This window comes from Thalassophryne amazonica, chromosome 1 (assembly GCF_902500255.1).
Source record: "Thalassophryne amazonica chromosome 1, fThaAma1.1, whole genome shotgun sequence".
Classification (NCBI taxonomy): Eukaryota; Metazoa; Chordata; class Actinopteri; order Batrachoidiformes; family Batrachoididae; genus Thalassophryne; species Thalassophryne amazonica.
In genome coordinates this window covers 151,894,269-151,915,578 of record NC_047103.1, presented here as the reverse complement: position 1 = coordinate 151,915,578, position 21,310 = coordinate 151,894,269, and the positions used below count along the sequence as shown (strand labels likewise).

The 21,310-nt window shown below is 41.1% G+C and overlaps 1 protein-coding gene across 3 annotated transcripts in view; it reads right to left on the bottom strand.

The window, feature by feature from the left end:
* Positions 1–5,057: 5,057 nt before the first annotated feature.
* Positions 5,058–21,310, bottom strand: part of vangl1 (VANGL planar cell polarity protein 1) — a 153,853-nt gene continuing 137,600 nt past the window's right edge. For 2 of the 3 annotated variants that reach the window (XM_034176295.1, XM_034176303.1), the window contains exons 6-9: positions 15,436–15,596; positions 11,280–11,427; positions 9,152–9,386; positions 5,058–7,321 (exon numbers count right to left, since the gene is read on the bottom strand). In XM_034176295.1, coding sequence (XP_034032186.1) covers positions 7,061–7,321; positions 9,152–9,386; positions 11,280–11,427; positions 15,436–15,596 — 805 coding nt within the window. In that variant the 3' untranslated portion in view covers positions 5,058–7,060. The remainder of the gene's footprint in view (positions 7,322–9,151; positions 9,387–11,279; positions 11,428–15,435; positions 15,597–21,310) is intronic. The other variant, XM_034176313.1, reaches the window with a different exon arrangement.

Below are 21,310 nucleotides of genomic sequence, written 5' to 3'. Positions count from 1 at the left end.
TTCGATTAGATAGAACTTTATTAATCCCTTGGGAAGACTCCCTTGGGGAAATTGATGTTCCAGCAGCAGTTGTGTAGTAGCACACAGGGTAACAATCACACAGAGCATCAAAAGTAGAAGTAAAAAACAATTTGCAAAATGTAAATACAAATATAAATACTCCTTGCTACTGGCTTACTGCTGTGCTGCTGCTTGATTCTCTGTGGTCCCAGTTTAGGGCAGGCCTGGATCCACGGTGGCACGGAGGATGCTTGGACCCTTAATATTTGCTTGCTTTTTTTCATTGGTTCTGTCATGATTATGAACATGTATGAAATAAAGTCTTAGTTGGGTTGTTCTTATAACTGCTAGCTCACCCGTGTCTTGACAGGGGACACTGCATGGGTTGCTGCTGCAGTGGTGTAAAGCAGTTTGTGTTTCTCGTAAGTCCCGAGACTTTCATACACACAAGTCAGATTCTCTGAAGTTGCAAGGCTGGTTTTCAGCTACGAGACAAGACGAGTGGATGGAAAGAGAGTGCCTATTCTCCCAAAACAAGTCATTTAACCATCAGAATTACTCTCAAACAGTTAAAATTAAGGTCACAAAGTTACTTAGTTCTCCTTTAAGTGGTCTTCTTCTGTGGCTCATGTTCCACTTCCAAAGAATCTTGAAAGTGTGGGAGGTGATGGTCTAGTGGTTAAGGTGTTGGGCTTGAGACCAGAAAATCCTCGGTTCAAATCCCCACCTGACTGGAATATCACTAAGGGCCCTTGGGCAAGGTCCTTAATCCCCTATTGCTCCCGGTGTGTAGTGAGCGCCTTGTATGGCAGCACCCTGACATCGGGGTGAATGTGAGGCATAATTGTAAAGCGCTTGAGCATCTGATGCAGGTGGAAAAGCGCTATATAAATGCAATCCATTTAAAGTCAATTCATTAGTTTTTACGTAAATCAACCAACCAACCAACCCACAAACGCTGGTGATCACATGACCTCTTTGGCGAGAGTAATGATAACGATATCAGGGTACTTGCAGCTTGAAGCAAGATAGATTTAAGACTTTTTAAATGCCAGTCCAAATTAAACTTAACACTAACATTACAATAACTAAAAATGAACAAGCAATTTTATGGCTGAGGGTTAGCAACAAGTTTTACAAAATATTTGTTTGAACACAGTTATTGTTTTAAATCTGCAAAATCTTCCCTGAAAAGCCAATTTTCTTTAGATGTACTTTTCCACATGTCATCATGTAAGTTGGGTTGTAGTTGAAAGTATCTCTGCTTCTGAGTGTTCCATAAACAAACAAAAGAGGTTTAGCGGAATTAAGAACTAAAAAAAAAAAAAACAAAAAAAAACATAGTTCCGCTATCTTGCTTTGGGTAGAATTCCAAAAGGCTTTCACCAAATTAAGAATAACAATAAAAACAAAACATGTCATTTATTTTGATGTTTTAAATTGTAATGTCACAAGAAAACATGAATAAAATCTTACTTCCCATGTCTTACGTGTTTTTATAACTTTTGAAGGACTGAAAGGCCTTATTTTTAGAATTAGCAAATTCAATGCATTTTAAGACTTTTTAGGTTCCACGGGAGCCCTGGATATAAAAGATAATAATTTTTATGAGATTCAGATAATGACACACAGATTCCCTGTTGGATTCCTAAAAGCTCCAGAACAATCATATCTTGACATGTTCACATTTGCTTCAGTCAATGAGCATTTTCACCGTGAATTATTCAAAGAGAAGTGAATAATTTAGCATCATGATCCCTACTAATGGGAGTGGAGATCTGGACGGTGAAGTCAGGGATTAAAGGCGCCCTGCTGGAACAGTCCACTCCTGCTAAATTCACACCACTGGACATGAATTAATCATCCAGGTCCATGCAAATCCATTAGGAAAACATAATCTAAACCACGGATGAAGACAGGACACTCAAATTGACATTTAACATGACCTGAGGCAAGATGGCACGTCATGCACACTGTCGCAGTGGAAAGACGGCTCCCCCCCCCCTTCCTCCGGGGCCTTTAGATTGCATAATCCTGCATGTCAAGCGTGATGGTGTTTTACATGGCTAACAGGAAGGCTGATTGTGCTGTAATCCTCAGGAGCTAAAAAGGATGACATCACCGCAGAGGCGAGGGTGCAACAGGTTCAGAGTGATAGCGGGAACGACAAGATGCATTAGTCTCCTCGGCACTGTCTGAAAGTGACAAACACTGCTGGAGTCTGTAAATTCAGATGAGAGGAGCCCCGGTGATTTCCTCTCATGGCTCCGTCTCCGCATACTGTAACCAAGTCAGTGCGGGACAAATAGAGAGCGAGGAGCGAGTGGAAGAAAAACATTCCATTTAGATGCAAATGCTCCTCATTTTCCTCTCCTCTCCATCTATCTCTCCTTGCATCCAAACCCTGCGCAGAGCAAGCAAGCAGGGTGAGGGATTAAGCTGTGGACAGATGAGTTCCGACAGGCTGCTTTGCACTCCGAGCTCGCAGTGAGATGAGGCTGTTTTTTTCAGCGCTGGACACCGACATTCATTTACCCAGGAGGCCCGGCGGTGCTGCTCTGACAGGCTGCAGAGAGCCAATTACCACTGAGCTCCATGTCAACGAAAAGTCACTGAAAATAAGCCCCTCAAAGCAGCTATTCTGCTCCAGAACATCACACAGTGTAGCACCAGGCGCTTAATGGGCAGCGACAGAAAAGAGAGTTCACCACCCAGCCAAGAACTGGTGCATATGCAAAAACCTTGATGGGAAACACCTGAAACAGCAGCAAAATTTTTTAGAGGAAAAACAAGCCCAAAAATTGCTTCAGCATCACTGGTGAAGGCTGCACATACACAGGTCCAAGAAAGAATCTTGAGATTTACTGAGTCAAAATGCAAAACAAATCAAGCTTAAGTGTGAAAATAAAAGACAGGGGCTGGGTTTTGTAGAATACTGCAGCAACGTGGTCAAGCACAGCGATAAGGCGATTACCAAAAAGTCAGAGGTCAAATATATATGGTTTACTGTTAAAAGCTACAGTCGGTAGGATTTAGTGTCATCTAGTGGTGAGGTTGCACTGTGCCGTCATCCGTCGTGATTTTGTTTCCCTTCATGGTTGCACATCTTCATGCTCACTTGCAATAAGAAATATTCAGTTTCACAAAAATTAGGGTTATCACGCTTGTTAGCCCGCACTAGCAAACCCACACATCAAAAGTAAGCATGTTCCTTTTGGGCTACTGTATCAACATGGCATCCGAAATGTGGGGGCCTGCTCCCCTGCAGATATGAAGAGCTTGTTCTAAGATCATGAAAACACATCAGTTCATTGTTGCAGGTAATTAATTATTATACACTAATGTACAGGTGGTTATGGATGCAATTTCCATTTCTACTAATCTTGCACACTGTAGTTGTAAAGCTGTACGGCCTCTGTTTTTTTTAAGGTTTAAGCAATAAAAATAAATTTCTTTAGCACCACTATAATTTTATTCATTCGCCTTTAAACGAGGGATTCATGAGTTGCCAATATGATCTAAATTCCCACTGTCCAGAAACAATTTAGAATTTCTCCCCTGAAGGGGAGAATTTCAAGCAATCAGGCACCATGTCGTACATTTGGTAACAACATTATAGGTCATGTGGGGGCTCAGTGAGACACTGTGACTGGCAATCAGAGTACAGAAAGACAGCATAATGTCAGCTGGCTGCTTACTCAAACAAAATAAACCAAGATGGTGGAATATGCAGCAAAATAGCTTATTTCTGTACAAATCTGTTTATCATATATTCTGTAAAAGTTACCGAAACCAGATAACACCTCTGAAGTGATTTACAAGATATCTTACAGATGTTAGCGTGCACGCCCCTGGAACGCACATCAAGCGTTAGGTCAAAGGTAATGTCAAAACCTGATGGATGTGCACACACACTTCCTCCTTTAGATGGCATAAGAAGGAAATCAAAATATTGTGTATGGATTTCCCCCAGGTAAATATATTCTCTTCATTAAAATGAGCTGTAATTTTGCAACACATTACAAAAATAAAGGGACATTTTAACACTTGTATTTAAGAAGAAACTAAATTAAGTAATCATAATCATAAATTAAGTAAGACATCCTTTTTTTGTGCTTTCATGACACTTATCTTGATAAATCCAATTCCTCAAATTATAACTTACTGTGATGCTTCAATGAATGCAAATTTTAAATTCGTGCGCAAGTTTTGGTGTCATTTATATAACAGCTGAGTGGATCCTTGTCATTTGATTGGTGCTTTGTATGTCACATGACATTCGTTCCATTTGTGTTGCATTGCATTTAGAGTGCGATTTGTTTCCATACGTTTGGTACCATTTCACTCTGCATGCACGCACACACCCCTACACACTCAACACCTGCGCATGCACACACAAAACAAATCAACTGCGCTGTAAGCTGTCTCGAGGCTGTTAGCAGGACATTAGAATGAAAAGCTGGACTAATTTCTGACATGACTTTTTTCGCTTCATTGAGGAAGTAGTCTTCTTTTTTTTGTTTGTGTGGTAGTACACGTGTGCACAATCGCTGTCCCGGTTGTGCGAAGTGTGCGTGCGCAGGACGACAACACAAGCGAGATGATGTTTGATTGAGCTAACTGATGGTGCTAGTTCTTGTAAGACACACACACAAAATCCACTCCGCTGAAGAAGATGAAGAGCTGTTCAGATGAAAAGCTGACATGATTTTTCACTGGACTGGGGAACTACACAAAGTCTTTTTTGGGGGGGGGGGGGGGGGGATACGAAGTCAGTGAAGAGCATCACCTTACTACACATCACAATTTGGACTCCTATTTAAAGTTCGTGTTGGACTTTAGCAGCAGTGGAACACCAAAATGTAAGTTCCTTTTCTGTCATTTATAGATTAATAAAATATCAAATAAGGAATGTTTTTACATTCATTCAATGAAACAAACATTTAATTTGGTGAAAGCTGGAACATACCAACAGCTTTCACCTCATGAAATATTCGTACCTTTGAGCTCTTAAGCATTCATTTTTTATATACTAATGAACAGATGGCTATGAAGTTTATTTTCCATTTCTGCTCAGGAACACCCCTAAATCTGACAGACTGTAGCTTTAAATATCTGAGATTCAGGCTGTCATTCTAATAAATCAGGTGAGAGCATGAATTTGCTTGCACTTTTAGAACAATAAGCATTCTAACACACATACAGCATGATTATAAATGTTCACAAAAAAGGTTTTTATTTTTTTAAGCAAATATTAATTGTGTGAAATATGTTATATGGCAAAGTCGTGTCAATATAAATCTGTTCAGTAAAAGCAAATGGCTGGAGGGTCACCGTAGCCTGGTAACACAGTGACAGGTAGGGACCAAGATGACGCGAGGTGAAAGGCTGGTGGTGTGAAGCCGAATGGTGGACAAACACACATTTGTTGACATAAATAGAGTTAAAAAAAGTAGAGGCACAGTCACACCGGAAAATGTTCAACAAGTAGAAAATATGGCCGGTGTCAGGTGGTCCAGAGCCAGATTGTTTTTGCAAGTATTTACAGTATCATGTTTTTTTATGAAGGAAAAAAGTTGCTGCTGCCCGGAGGCACACTGTGCCAGGTATACCAGTAGGGGGCGGTAGTGGCCAGGCATGCTCAGGGCCACGGCACAGATTGGTGACATATTACTCCTCAGGTGTGATTGTTTTTCTGGATTACTTACAGCAGAGGAAGAGAGAAGAGTGCACACTTGATTAACTAGTTCCACATTAAAGGCATTTTTGTGGCTTTATGACACGGGCTGATTTTAACAGGTGAAAGTAAATATGAGATTAAAAATTTGGCTCTTTCTGTGAAATTGTCATATTGAGTTCATGCCAAGGAACTGGGTACAACTTGGACAGGTCTGTGTGACAGCAGAGGTGAGACAGGGCAGTGAAAACCAGATGGTCCAGTTGGGAACGAGGTTCCACCCTGCTGCAGGATTTTTCTATACATGATGTTGATACACCATTATAATTAATGCTACGGCATCTACCTGCAAAAAGAAATCAGGAGACTAAAAAAAAAAAAAAACCCAACACAAAATATAATAATAATTACGACTGCCTGTTGAACCAGTATCCTTCCCTTTAAATGCTGGCAACTCATGCTGACACGACACAGCCCCGAGAAGGTTACGGAAATGTTTGGGCCGTTTGTCTGGACATTAAGCCGTCTCATGATCCAGTTCATTCTGAGTTCACCATGGAGGCTAAAATGTGGGAGTTCTCCACTGGAGTGGAAATCTTTAGTTTCTGCTGCACCAAAAGAAAATGAAGCGCCCCCCTCTGGCTGCTCAAAACAGCACTCGCGCCTGCTACATCTCATTCTGAACGAGGTTGTTTGGAATGTGACACAGCAACTGTCAAAAAGTGTGTGTGTGGCATACATGCTCTAGGATTAACAAACAAATGTGCTTTTAATGCAAAATTGAGTTGAGTTTTTTGTTTCTTGTCCAATTCATTTTACCCGGTTTGTGATCCAGAGATCAGATCTTCCCTTCGTAGGAACAAAGAAATCCATTGAATCCTCTTAATCTTCTGAAACAACGTTCAACAGTTTTAAACACTGTAGACAAGATGGCAGTGTGTGAATATGAAAATAAGTATATCCAAGTCAGACTGTCTCAGTTTTTAGTGGTCTTTTTGTTTGTTGAGTGACGACGTGTCATGAGTCCCCGCAGTGAGTTCATATGTTCCTTGTTCCTGCTTGTTTGGCTCCAGTAACTTAAATGTAAAGAAAAATAAAAAACAAACCAGTGATTGCAGTAGCATGCACGCATGCGATTTCAATCCAAGCCCAATGCTTCTGAATTGAGCCGGCGTGCCCATAATGCGAGTCTCTTCAGTGTTGTTTTTCTCCTTTTGTTTTCAGCCAAATCAAACACGATAAAAATAACTTTGTTCAAACATGTGGAATATATAGATTCATGTACAATATACAAAAAATCCAAAAATTAAAAACTGCAAACCCAAAATGAAAACTTTTGAGAGCAACAGAACGAGTTCAGTTATTAAAAACATATTCTGAGTCCTACACGGATGTTTCGGACTGTAACCTCAGGACAAATCTGTGGGACTTGGGGTCGATGTATTCCTCTGACATCTGGATGTAGGGAATCTTCCTGGAAGTTACCACCAGGCTGAAGTCTACACATTTTAGCAGGAAGACAGCTCCATCTTTCAGACCGCTGGTGACTGACGCCTCGCTGATAAGCGTCCACTGGCGGGCCAGCCAGTGATTCCGGCTGTACTGGAGGGTTGGACCCAGGGACAGGTAGTTCTCGAGGAATGCCTGGGTAAGAAACAGGAAGACAGAAGTTTAAATGTGTGTTCCACAAAATTGACAAAATCAGTTAAGGTCATTTGTAACCGATTTTGTCAGTTCATTTCTCTGGTATACTGCAAAATCACAGCTAATTCTATTACTGGTCAATTATTAGTTTGTTCGGTGAGATCCTTCAGACAACATGGGTGGATGAAGCGCATGTGTGCATCAGTGATGAAAGTGATAAGGGAATAAAACCATGGATAAGCTGTTGAAGATGAGTGAGTGAGGCGAGACTGGAGGGATACCCTGAAAGTGTTCTCAAAGCAAGGTCAAAGGCCCAAAGCAACCAAAAGGGGGATCCAGGGGGCCCTCTACAGGATATTTTGAATGACTATGTGCTCTGAGGTGCATAGTGCTACAGTCTAATAGTCAAACCAGTAGTATATATTGTGATAGTAATGTTTTTGTAGTTTTACTTAAATAATATTTTCATTTCAATTTCAATTTTCAATTTATTTTCCTTTATATAGCGCCAAATCACAACAGAGTTGTCTCAAGGCACTTCACACAGGTAAGGTCTAACCTTACCAAGTCCCAGAGCAACAGTGTTAAAGAAAAACTCCCTCTGAGGAAGAAACCTCAAGCAGACCAGACTCAAAGGGGTGACCCTCCGCTTGGTCCATGCTACAAACATAAATTACAGAAACAATTCACAGAACATTCACGGACGAATATACAAGAACTGCTGTTGGTGCACAGGACAGGAGGGTCGCCAACACAAGACTTCCACATTCCAAGACTTTTACTTTGTTGCTTTGACAGTCTGCACTTACACACTCATGTCCACTTGGTGGCAATAATACACTAACAAGTTTGCTAACAATCATGAACTTTTGAAGAAGACAGTGCTAACTCCATGCTAACTCAGCAATGATACGTTCTGCAGTAAAGTTATCTGTTTTCTGTTGGATATTGACAATGGTTTTAAAAAATGTTTGGACTAATAGATAACTGCAGCAGATACTGTAATGTGTGCCAACGTTGCTACAAACAATATTCTCAAACGTCTTGCTGTTGAATGCATCAGCGACAGATTTAGCTTAGCCTACGCGACGCAAGGGTCTAGGTTTTTAAAAATGCCCAAACTTCACGATGACACAGAAATGCCCCGATAAACAGGTAGGAAAGACTTTTAATCTAGCACAGACACATACTGACCGGTACAGTCCCGACCAGATTTCCTGTTGATACGGCTGAATTTTGTGTTGTGTCATCCATCACTTGGTCCAAACGAGCCGAAAACAACAAAAACGGCAGCAGCCGTTTCAGCTTCCCACAAAATTATATCTGTTTGGCCAAAAAAAAAAAAAAAACCTTGGATATCCAGGAATATGAGAGAATTTTTCACCTCTGGTACATGCGTAAGGTTCAAAGTTTAGCTTTGATGATGTAGAAAACATCAGTCTCCCCACTGTTCGGGCTTATTTGTGTATTGTGTAACAGTCTAGACAACAGACATAGTAGATCAGTGAGTGCTGCATTACCTGTCCAGCAGATTTACAGCAAAATGTCCAGATTTAATGCTGAACTGTTGTTAACAGGTTCTCTGACAGATTTATTGATCTTGCCAATAACTGACACCTAAATGAAATCTATATGACCAGAAATTCCTGATATAGCTATGCCGTAAAGTCAGAGAAAGAACATGCACACAAGCAAACAGGTGGAATGTTGTCAACTGCAATCTGTTTTTTTTTTTTTTGTCTGGCATGCGGGTTGTCACGTCCACAGTGAATTTTAAAATGTTACCTAAGTCGCCTGACATTAGTGATTGAAATGAGATGAAGGCCTGACCTTGGGCGTCATGTTGTTGGTGATGCAGAAGGCGAGGTGTTGCTGGATGCTCTCCATGCTGTGGCAGTGCTGCTGCTTGGTGGTCCTCAGGTATTTCTGTAGAGCACGTGCCATGGACGGAAAAATAGCCTGTGCCGCCTCACGCGGATCCATGACATCACCTGGAGCCTTCTTCTGCTCATCTTCCTGCATGCGCTTGATATGTGTGAATGCTTCCTCTACTGCCACCACCAGTCTGGGAAGACAAGAAATTTCTGTTTTAACTTTTCAACATCGTACTGTATAATTTGAGAAACATGACTGTCTGTTCCCCAACTGCCCCAAGGTCTTTTGGCAGATTTTCACCAAAAGGATTTATCTGGGCAAAGGCCAAGGTGACAAAGGGCAAATGGAAAAAAATCTGGATATTTCTTCACTCAAACAAACTTGGTGCACATACACTACCAGTCAAACATTTTCCTATTCAATTAAACAGGAAAGTGTGTCCAAACATTTGACTGGTAGTGTATGTACATGGCTTAGAGAACTATACAAGTAAATTAAAGTGACCAAAGGTCAGTCATTAGGGTCAAAGGTAAAAAAAATTAAAGTTTTCACTTTGATTTGCTTTAAATTTGGTACAAATGTAGGGGTGGGTTTCAGAATTGCTCAGTAAGGTCAAATGTACCAAAAGTCAATCATAAAGTCAAGTCAATTTCAGTTTCAACCTGATCTGACAAAATGTGGTACAGACTTACTGTACGGGGATTCTAGAATTACCCTGAAAGGACAGCAAGAGGTCATTTAATTGAGTGAAGGTCAGGTACTAATACAGATTTATTCAAAAAGTAAAGAATGCGGGGTTGACAAGGTTAGACCTTACTCGTATGAAGTGCCTTGAGGCGGCTTTGTTGTGATTTGGTGCTTTATAAATGAAAATAAATTGAAAAAGAATGTGATTTTCAGAAAATGTGGCTGAAAGATCTTTAAAACATGGTTCCAGATAAAAGGACAAATCACTTTTAAAGACTTAAAAAAAGAGAGCGAGAGCAAGAAAAATAAAACATTGTCCCGCTGAATATTTACCCAACAATCAATATTCCTGAAACTTGCTGAAAGGGTTTGTTACTAATCTGGCAATTGATACAATTCAGGTTTTGGGATGCACACCGACACAGTCTGGTCCAAAGGTATTCCCTTACCAAAAAATAGTACTGATAAGTATATAAAAAGTAAACTGGAAGTATACTTGAAACATACTTGCATGTACTACTTTTTGGTAAGGGTTTGGACACAATGATACACATTTGTAAGCTTGCCTCTGCACAATATTACAATGGAGTTAAAATGAAACAATTAAGATATACTTGTAGTGTGGACCACCATCTTTAAACTAAACCACTGCATTAACCATTTTGGAATTACAGCCATTTTTATACGCAGTCCCTCGATTTTTAGATTTCATAAGCAAATGGGAAGAAGAAGAAGAAGAGGATCATATTTAACGTGGGTAACCAACAAAAGCACGAAGCTTGTTTCCAGAAGGGCCCACGGCACGTGTCTCTCCCTCCTCCCCAGCACCGATGTTAAGAGTGCCAGTCGGGAGCGTGGCTGCGATCGGGAAGCAAACCCGAGTCGCTGGCGTCCCAGTCCAACGTGCAAGCTGTTACGCCACCACCTCCATTAATACAAAGAGCCACCTTTTTGTTAAATAAATTTTTTAGACAGGTCAGTGGATGGATACGCAAACTCATATCAATCCGCTAACCATTTATCATTCTATGGCATAAATGACGTCTCTAAACATCATGATGTCACAATATTCTGAAATTTAATATGTGTCTCCATTGCTCTAGTGATACCTTACTTTTTAAGTTTTTTGAACATTGTGACATTGAGCTATTTGCTCCGTCGGTCTGGAACATACAGTAAATATCTTAATATTGGACAAAAATTCAGCTAAGACGATCTTAGAACATACTGAAACAAGACAATTAGGTCCTGGATTGAGCAATGCGCTAGAGATGAAGTTGTGCCTGGTGTTTTTTCCCCATCCCTCTGTGTTTTTGTGAAAACAGTCTCTCCTTTTACAGCGCGCTGGCTGAGAAATCATTGACTTTTCCTTTGAGACCTTCCTAGAGCGCCTCACCTTGCTCTGCGCTTGCGAACACGCCTCTCCTGCTCAGCCTCTTCGTAGTAAAGCTCGTTGTGGCTGGTGTCTCTGCGGCGGGCAGCGGCAGCAATCATGGCTCGGGACTGGGAGTGGGTGATTCCTGATGATGCGTTGTTACCCGGACCTGCCAAAAGAACACACATTTGGAATGTGGATTCTGCCTACTGCTGTAACTCAAAGATTTTTTTGGGGGGGTGCCTCGCAGTGATGACAACCAGCGTAACACGAGGAACCTGACTGCTCTCAGGGTGGTGGGTACTTTATTACTACACATAAACCTCGGACTAGTTCCATTAAAAAGCTGACGGCAGACCATAAAGCTAAAAAAAGTTATAACGTCTCTAAGTGCTTTGAGGTTTCAAGAATCTAAAAAAACCAAACACTGCTCACTCTGATGTAGCATTGATATTCAGATATTCTTCTTACTAGGTGCCTTCAGGACACACGTGGTGTCTAATTAACTAAACGTCCAATGCAGCTTCAAAAGTTTATACTGCAGTGCGCAGCATGGGGACAGTGGGCTGACGATGAGCCTTGTATGATGTTAATGCAGGTTAAAAGAAGGCAGAGCTGCTAAATTATTAATGTGGGTCGAGGATTGTACATGAACAGAATAATTCATGGGTGCTAGAGGAAACAAAATACTCTGCTCTGGTTTGTACTGGATTCATGTGTGGGACATTTTCTGCTGAAAACCATGTGTTGGATTTCAGGAACTTGAAGCCAAACAGGACCATATTTGTGTAATAAGCAAACACTAGTCCTGCATTTCCCTGTGGATTATTGGTGATAATCTGGAAAATTAAAAACAAACAAATAAACAAAATATTCCCATCAGCGTTTGTCAGCATCTTCAAATTCCACGTTCTCACAAATGGGCCAAAATAAATAAGTACATATATCCTACTGAATGCAAGTTGCTCAGCTAGATACATTTAAACCAGACCCTGATTCAGCAAGGTGTATGTAGCACTTGTAGTACTTCACTTTGTTAGCCACAGACATTCCAAATGTTCTCTGTTACTTGTCATCATAACATGAAAGCATCACAATCAAGATTGTACAATACAAAAAACAAACAAACAAACAAAAAAAGAAAACAGGTTATAAAGTATCATTTCTCTATAGTGTATTTTGAGGTAAAACATGCACCAAAATGCAGGAAATTGCACCTACAAATTCAAATTTTTCACACCTGACTTGTTCGTAATCCCCCCCCCCCCCCCCCCGCTTTTTTTTTTTTTTTTTTTACAAAATCCTGGATCTGCCCCTGGCTAAAAATACCATATTTTCCAGAATATGTTGTGTTTTTATTTAATTTTATTAGATTTTAAGCTAGTTTGGCAGGTACACTATAATTTATATTCTGAAGCAACTTTTATGTCAAAAAATTGGGGTTTAATGGTACATAAAAAAGATCACAGTTCGATGCATTTCATACAGTGGAAATCAGGAACAAAACATTAAAGATATTTATCGTATGTTCTTTAGGATAGAGTGTGACTGAACAGTGGTTCCAGTTTGTTACAAAATGTTTTTTTCTTGAATTCTTGAAAAACATTTTTGTTTTTTTTCTTTTTCATTACAAAATTGACATTGACAGCACTTTAAAACACACTGAAGTTATTTACAAGTGCATTAAAAAACTTTTTACTTTTTACCCTAATTGAAACAGAAAAACAACAAATACTTAAATGTCAGAAAATGGAACAAATCAAAATTATGCTTTTATCATTGATAACGGATTTGCAAACTCATTAAACCATTATCAAAATCAGAAGGTCACTCCGCATGCAGTCTTTTGCCAGAAAAAAACAACTTAACTATTATTACCTCCAACAAGTGAAAGAGACAGATGATTATAATTAACTTTGAAAAGGTAGAAATGTTTTTATTATTTCCCTTCATTTATTTTTATGTGGGAGGGCAAACTTGGTGGTGGGGTGGAGCCAAAGTACACAGGTCAAAGAAGAACCCTCCAAATTAGGAGCGGGTCAGGATCAACGAGCTGATCCAGAAATCACCTAATAATTCTAGTTCTGACTTCTTCATGACATCATAAGGGGAGAAATTACAAAAGTGACAATAAGAAAATTCAGAAGCAGATCTCCATCGCATCAACATTTAACCAACTCATCCCTGACCAAAGCACAATCTGCCTAAAATATCATTGAAATTTGTAAATTTGCTTTCACAGACACAGTGACTGCAGTCAAACAGACGAATGATTAATCGCCAAACTGTGTCAATATCTTGTCATTCATCAGACTGAAAAACCCATTCACATGCAATCAAAGCATTACAGCGGTCCTGAGGACAGGGATTCACTTCGCTTTTAATCTGGAGAGAAATAATAGTCGCTCTGAGTTTGACTTATTGCCGTCATAACGCGTGCACGGCTGTCGGAAGTGAGAGGGATGGTTGAAGGAAAACGGAAAGAGTAACAGACAGGAGAGAGGCGGAGACATCCCCGGGCACCTGCTGCACGATAGAAAGGAAAGAAAATGAGACATGGAAGAAAAACGACAACCGGCCGTGTGATATCTCTTGATTTATCAGCCGTCGTCACAACTGTCTCCCTGCTGAAAGAGCAGAAAGGAGGCAGAAGAAAGAAGCGAGATAAATGGCAGAAGGATAAAAAAGGAGTGGAGTCAAGCTAGTGCACTTACATGGAGCTTGAGTACACTTAAGGGGGAGCATTAATTTAACAGATGGTTGTTCGTTATGTTACGCCAGCTGTGCTAAGGATAAAAAATAGGGAGATTTGTCATCAACCTGTGGCATGCAAAGAGGAGGGCGGAGTGAATCTGCACAGCTAAAACTGTGTTTAAAAAGCAGGCTTTTCCTTTAGGCGCTCGAAGCTTAAGGATGGCTTTTACAAGGTGAAGGGCAGCAGGCCGTGAGTGCGGTTTAGTAGCTGCAATGGGTTTACTTACTGTCCAACAGGTAGGCTTTCAGTTTAGCTTTAAAGGCATCTTAATGGGTTAGCATCAGACACAAAAGGAGAGGAATCACCAAGGGAGACCAGTGGCTGGATGGGTTAGAACAGAAAAGTCTCCCCTGCTCATAATTCACTTTCATATGAGCAGAGGATGGTATTAAATAACAATTACATAGCATGTTTGATGCAAATCTAATCTATAAAGCAAGATGTGTGTGTGTGTGTGTTTGTATGTGGCTCGCATGTCTCTGTGACTGTTTGTCAGATCGGCCTCAGCTTTTGGATATGACTTGCGCATGGTGATGTGCATCCTTTATTTTGAAAAGTTTTGGGATTCATTTTCAAAACCTTTATTTTGAAGTCATCATCATTATTGGCAAAACGTGGGTCGTCCCTAAGCACCAGCTTCAACAAAGATCGTCGATAAAGATGAGTCACTCTCTGCCTTAAACATGCCTATCTCTAACGCATTCACGGGGAAAGAATGAATAAATAAAAAACAGTCTGCAGCGCCTTTCATGGACGTCTGACTGCAGTCTGAGTCATTTATCTGTTGTCTACATGCACTTTGGATGCCATCATGCAGGTGTGAACGAGGTACTCCGGATGCGTTCTGACACGGCTGACTACGCCTCTTTTCCTCCCCACTGTGTCAGATTATGGCAATATTTGCTGTGTTGGGCATGGTTCTTGCACATTCTTGCTATGTGTGACGGGGGATTAAAAATTTGTATCCCCCTTTACCAAAAATCTGAGCAACTTTATTTTTTGACCACAAAATAAAAATTTTGACCCTGCACAGCTATAGCGGCCACAGTGTGAAAGCTATTCATGTTTGTACTGGCAATGGTATACTGAAACTGGACTGTCAGTGTTGTTTATCCACTTTAGGTGGTTCCATTAAAGTCAAAATTGGCTGTGGGGGTCACAGAATAATAGCGCTTAGTACGTATTCTATCTCAGGTTTTTGTTGCGAGTATAAAAATTATATTATGTATTAAAGATTTGTAAAACAGAAATAACCTGAGATATTATTAGATTGGGGACCAAGAAAAAATCCATATGCTGCAACATTCATAAAAAAACTACTAGAAAGCAAAACCAAACTTTTGAGACCCTGACAACCAGAAGACATAAAAAAATTGATGCTCTGAGAAAATGCAACAGGAGTTGAAAGACCATCCCACTCACCCTCAGCAGTGGCTGCTGGGAACTCACCATCCACGTTGTAGACCTTGAGACCGGCCAGATGCTTGGCAGCGCGGGACTTTGAGGCAGAAAGTAAAGCCGGATTATGGATGGAAAAGTCACTGTAGTAGTGCTCTAAGACAGCCAGCGCTGCTCGCTGAATACTGCAGAGGGGAGGATGGGTGGAAAAAGAAACAAATTTTTATTACGCTGAAACAAAAAACTTTAAAGGTGGCTCATTGTTTATGTGGGAAAACAGTCATGAGAAGTCTTTTTTTTTTTTTTGGCAAAACATAACACTAAGAAATCCACAACGTACAGAACGGCCAAGCTCTTATTTGGGGAAAATAAAGAAAATTAATAAACAAAAAGGAACGCCAAACAGTATTACCCCTGAAATCTTTTCTTGCTATCTCCAAAACATTTCTGTGACAACTGAAAAATGCTTTGTGGATTTCTTTAGACTGTCGAGAACCAAGGATGTGATTATATGTGGACAAATAAGAAAGACAGGCAAAAACACCAGTGAACCGAAATAACTACCAGCAACACTTCAATTAATCTCTCACTGGAAAGTCCCTTCTTGCTGAAACAAAACACCTCATGTGAAGAGTGAAGAAAGAAAAGCAAACGAAGACACACCTCCCTCAGGAGAAGAACATTTAGTAAATATTACGTGAGGCAAACATAAAAATGGATACCACAGGGATACAGTGTCAGTGGGGAAAGTATATTCTGCTTCTGACCTTGAATATGTTCAACATCACTCAAAGTCAAATTAGAAGTTGTGGATTATAAATCCACATATGACTTGCTATCCATGTCTAATTGTAACCATGGGTCTCTCCGGCATCAATTAGCTAATATAAATGATCAAAGCTTCAGCGACCTTGAAGGTCACAATCAAGGTCCAATGCAATGGTATATTTTGAAAGGCCACTAACGTCTTCCTATTCATGTCTAATTGTAACCATGGATTTATTGCTTCTGATTCACAAGTTAAAAGTGAACTTTTGAATCAGAAGTCCGAAGCAGAATTTTTTTTGGACCTTTGCTCTCCTGCAAAGATATCAGCATTACCAAACGTGTCTGTCCAGCGACCTCATGAGTCCATAAGCTCTTCTCGGCCATGTCTCGATCTCAAAGGCCGAGGACAAAGAGTCATAAATGTCACTGCTGAGATAAGTGAATGTTTCTCCAAGTTCACCAATTTCACTTCATACCGATATACTTCTGACAGAAGATCAGGAAGTCATTGAAAGTCTGGATGTTAGTCTTGATCCAGGACAGTTGCAAACCTAGACACTCTGAATCCTTGTTCGGCCCCCTCAAGTGCTGCAATCAGGGTATCCAATGATACAACAGCATTACAGCAAGATCACAGTATTGTAGAGGTCAGTCAGGATTTCCTTGTTAAATCCTTGTCATTACAAGCCTTAGAAAATTTTCCCCCTATCTGTCTGCATTGAGCAGAACTTTGACCTTGTGCAGTGACCTTGACATTTGAACCTTGAATCTAAAAGTTGAGTTCATCCTTGGGTGGGACTTAATAAATGTACAAAATTTGCTTCCAACACCTCAATTTGTTTTTGAGATTGACGGCGGTTGGCGGACTTAAAAACTGATCTTCACTGATTCACCTTTTGTGATTTTGATTCATGAATGACAATTCTGACTGTGATGTGTGAAAGTGATGAGTCTTAAGGCACTTTGACACTTGCACGAATTTGATCCCCACACTGCTGCGCAATTCGTCGTGCCAATGCATCCCACTTTGTCCCGCTTGATGCCACGAATTGTGTTGCTTGACGCCACACTATATAAAATAATGATTTTTAGCCAGTGACACATTTACTCTCAGAACTTGGTTGATGAAACCATTTGCTTATTGCTCCCAGAATCACAGAGAAATTATTGACAGCTGCAGGTTGTCTCATGTGCGTCGTGAGGTGGAGAACGCATTTGGAATCTTGTCTCAAAGGTAATTATTTCTAATATATATTGCAATGGATTGGTAAAACAGTTGCATTTTCATTCCTTCTTATGAGTTAGATAATGCATCTATAAAATAATTATGTTTATTATAGATGTAACAGCTTCTTTGCTCGTTTCGGATCTTCCCAGCTGCACTCACCTGCTCCTGCCCTCCCCCCGCCCCACCTGGTCTCCGCACCACTCCACTCACTGTAAAAGAGCATGATGTCAGGTGAGTGCTCCTCGCAATGAACCCCAGGAAAGCTGCTGGCCCAGACGGAGTACCTGGCAAGGTGCTCAGAGCGTGTGTCAACCAGCTCACCCCCACCTTCACCAGGATCTTCAACCGCTCCCTGGACGAAGCAGTCATCCCGTCCTGCCTGAAAACGTCCACCATAATCCCAGTGCCGAAGAAGTCTCCCATCACCAGCCTCAATGATTACCGCCCAGTGGCCCTCACTCCGGTAATCATGAAGTGCTTTGAGAGACTGGTTCTTCAGCACATCAAGGACCACCTCCCCCCAGAGCTCGACCCTCACCAGTTTGCATACAGGGCAAACAGATCCACAGAGGACGCCATCGCCGTGGCTCTCCACTCCGCTCTAAACCACCTGGAACAGCCGCAGAGCTATGTCCGAATGCTCTTTGTGGATTATAGTTCTGCCTTCAACACAATAATCCCAGACAGACTCACCACAAAACTGGACACTCTCAGCTTCCACCCTCTCACATGCGCCTGGATTAAAGACTTTCTTTTCAACCGTCCCCAGACTGTGAGACTCGGCCCCCACCTCTCCTCCACCCACACGCTGAGCATCGGCTCTCCACAGGGATGCATGCTGAGCCCCCTCCTCTACTGCCTCTACACCTACGACTGCAGACCGTCCCACAAGAACAACCTTATCGTCAAGTTTGCAGACGATACCACAGTGGTCGGTCTCATCTCCGGAGGTGATGAGGCTGCCTACAGAGAGGAGATCCGGCAGCTGGCAGCCTGGTGCTTAGAGAACAACCTCGCTCTGAACAGTAGGAAGACCAGAGAGATCATCACTGACTTCAGGAAACACTGTACCGATCCTGCCCCACTTCTCATCAACGGCAAGAGTGTGGAAAGGGTCCACACCTTCAGGTATCTGGGCGTTCTCATCTCAGACTGCATCTCCTGGTCTGTCAACATCTCCTCTATCCTCAAGAAGGCTCAGCAGCGGCTACACTTCCTGAGAGTCCTCAGGAAGTACAACCTCAACACCGACCTGCTGCTGGCCTTCTACCGCTCATCCATTGAGAGTCTGCTGACATACTGCAACACAGTATGGTTTGGCAGCTCCACCGCTGCTGACAGGGAGAGAATGCAGAGGGTTGTAAAGGCAGCACAGAAAATCATCGGCCGCCCTCTCCCCTCCCTGTTGGACATCTACACCTCCCGCTGCCTCAGTAGAGCCAAAGCAATCTCCAAAGACTGCTTTCACCCTGGCTCTACCCTGTTTGACCTGTTGCCCTCAGGGAGGCGCTACAGGCTCACAAGGACAAAAACAAACACTGAAAAACAGTTTCTTCTCCAAAGCCATAACCACATTGAACTCTATCATGCACTGATCCTCCTTGTGCAATCTTAACCATGTGCAATAACCCAATCACCCATAGACAATATACATTTCTGTGCAATATACGAATCGTATTTATATCCTAAGCCGCACCTTGCATTAGTATCAATTGTGTATATACACTCAACAAAAATATAAACGCAACACTTTTGGTTTTGCTCCCATTTTGTATGAGATGAACTCAAAGATCTAAAACTTTTTCCACATACACAATATCACCATTTCCTTCAAATATTGTTATTTATTGTGGACAGTCTAAGGCACACCTGTGCACTAATCATGGTGTCTAATCAGCATCTTGATATGGCACACCTGTGAGGTGGGATGGATTATCTCAGCAAAGGAGAAGTGCTCACTATCACAGATTTAGACTGGTTTGTGAACAATATTTGAGGGAAATGGTGATATTGTGTATGTGGAAAAAGTTTTAGATCTTTGACTTCATCTCATACAAAATGGGAGCAAAACCAAAAGTGTTGCATTTATATTTTTGTTGAGTGTATATATATATATATATATATATATATATATATATATATATATTTCCTTACATTATTTTATTTTTTATTTTTTTTTGCACTATTTTATTTTTATTCTATTTTATTGCACTGCAACTGGATGGCCCTAATCTCGTTGTACCAATGTATAATGACAGTAAAAGGCATTCTGATTCTGATTCTCTGATTCTGAAACATCTCATTATAATCATTCAAAAACACTGCGTGCATTGACACGCAGTGTTTTTGAATAGGCTGCGCATTGTTCACACAAGTGGCATGAAATGAATGCGTGCCAGAAATTATGAATATTTCAACATTTTGTTTGTGCACTGGCATGCAGCCACACAAAAGTTTATAAGTTTATAACAGTTTACATCGCTTTTACTAACTGGCACACCAGATCAGTGATGCCAGTGCAGGGATCAAATTTGTGCAAGTGTCAAGGTGTCTTAAGCCTGTATATCCTTCATCAACATTGTCAGCCTCAGTGCCTGATTTTGGGTCAGGGCAGAATGAGCAAGTATGAGTCTAGTTCTCAAGGCAGCCAGAAAATGTGTGTTCCTGAGCTGCCACTATGCCCTGGACCAAGAGAGCAAGCTGGGTCTTGTCTGTCATAACACAGCGCTATTAAACCAACTGTACACAAGTGGAGTGTTTTTACATGTTATACAACATGGATCTCTGGCTGTTTCAGATTTTATCACACCTCTGGGTTCAGGGACAGAAGCTTTAAAAGTAAACTATCAGAATTTTGGAAAAACACAAAAGGCCTAGAACATAAAATGCCCGTAGCAACAAACAGTAATCAGATTCCAGCTTTTGGGTTGAAAAACCCCACTTACAGTTGTGGTTGGAGGTTTACATACACTAATCATGGGCACGGGTGTCATGGTAATTTTGGTCTTTGGATGATGTCCTGTACTTCTGCCAGGGTGGGATGATTGTACAACATACATCATTAATGACTTAAAAAAACAAACAAACAAGAATTGGGTGCACAAGTGTGAATTTATTGTGGATCTTCTAAGGAATCTGCACAGGAATCATTAAAAGCCCCAAATTAAAATGGCATTCATGCCCAAGATGAGTGCATGTAAACTTCCCGACACAACTGTAGTTAGGATGGACAAAAGATGCATTTGCCTTTGGCCTGTGATTTGTACATAGTCATTATGCAGAACGACATCAACAAGAGCACAGAAAAAAACAACAGTGACAGACCTGCACACACCACACGTAGGAACAATCTGCATTTGGCTGACAGCAGGATGGCTGATGCTAACAGCTGTTCACTGATCCACAAGTTTACCCATTTCACTGTGTGCGCCTTTGTGTTGATTTGGAAGCGTTCACAAGTGTGTGAGTCTTCAACAAGTCCTGTCTGACTTTTCAGAATCCACAGAGAACCAATTCAATAAACACCAGCAGTAGCACATGGTTTTCTGCATCATGTGCTTCCTGTTATCCCAAACAAAGGCAACAGTATGGTCTGGAAGTTGGTGATGAAAACACTCTGAATGCTTTCTGGTCGCTGCCTGAGCTCAGTGCTGTTTCAACTTACATGGCTTCCTCATGAATAGAAAAACAAAAGGAAGTCATCTGTAATTTTCAAAACTATGAAAGTGTTCAGGGCATATTCAACTGAAGTTATTGTACTTGGCCCCACAAATCTTAGAAACATGGTGTCTAACCAGATCCTTACTCTGGATGGCATTACCCTGACCTCTAGTAATACTGTGAGAAATCTTGGAGTCATTTTTGATCAGGATATGTCATTCAAAGCGCATATTAAACAAATAT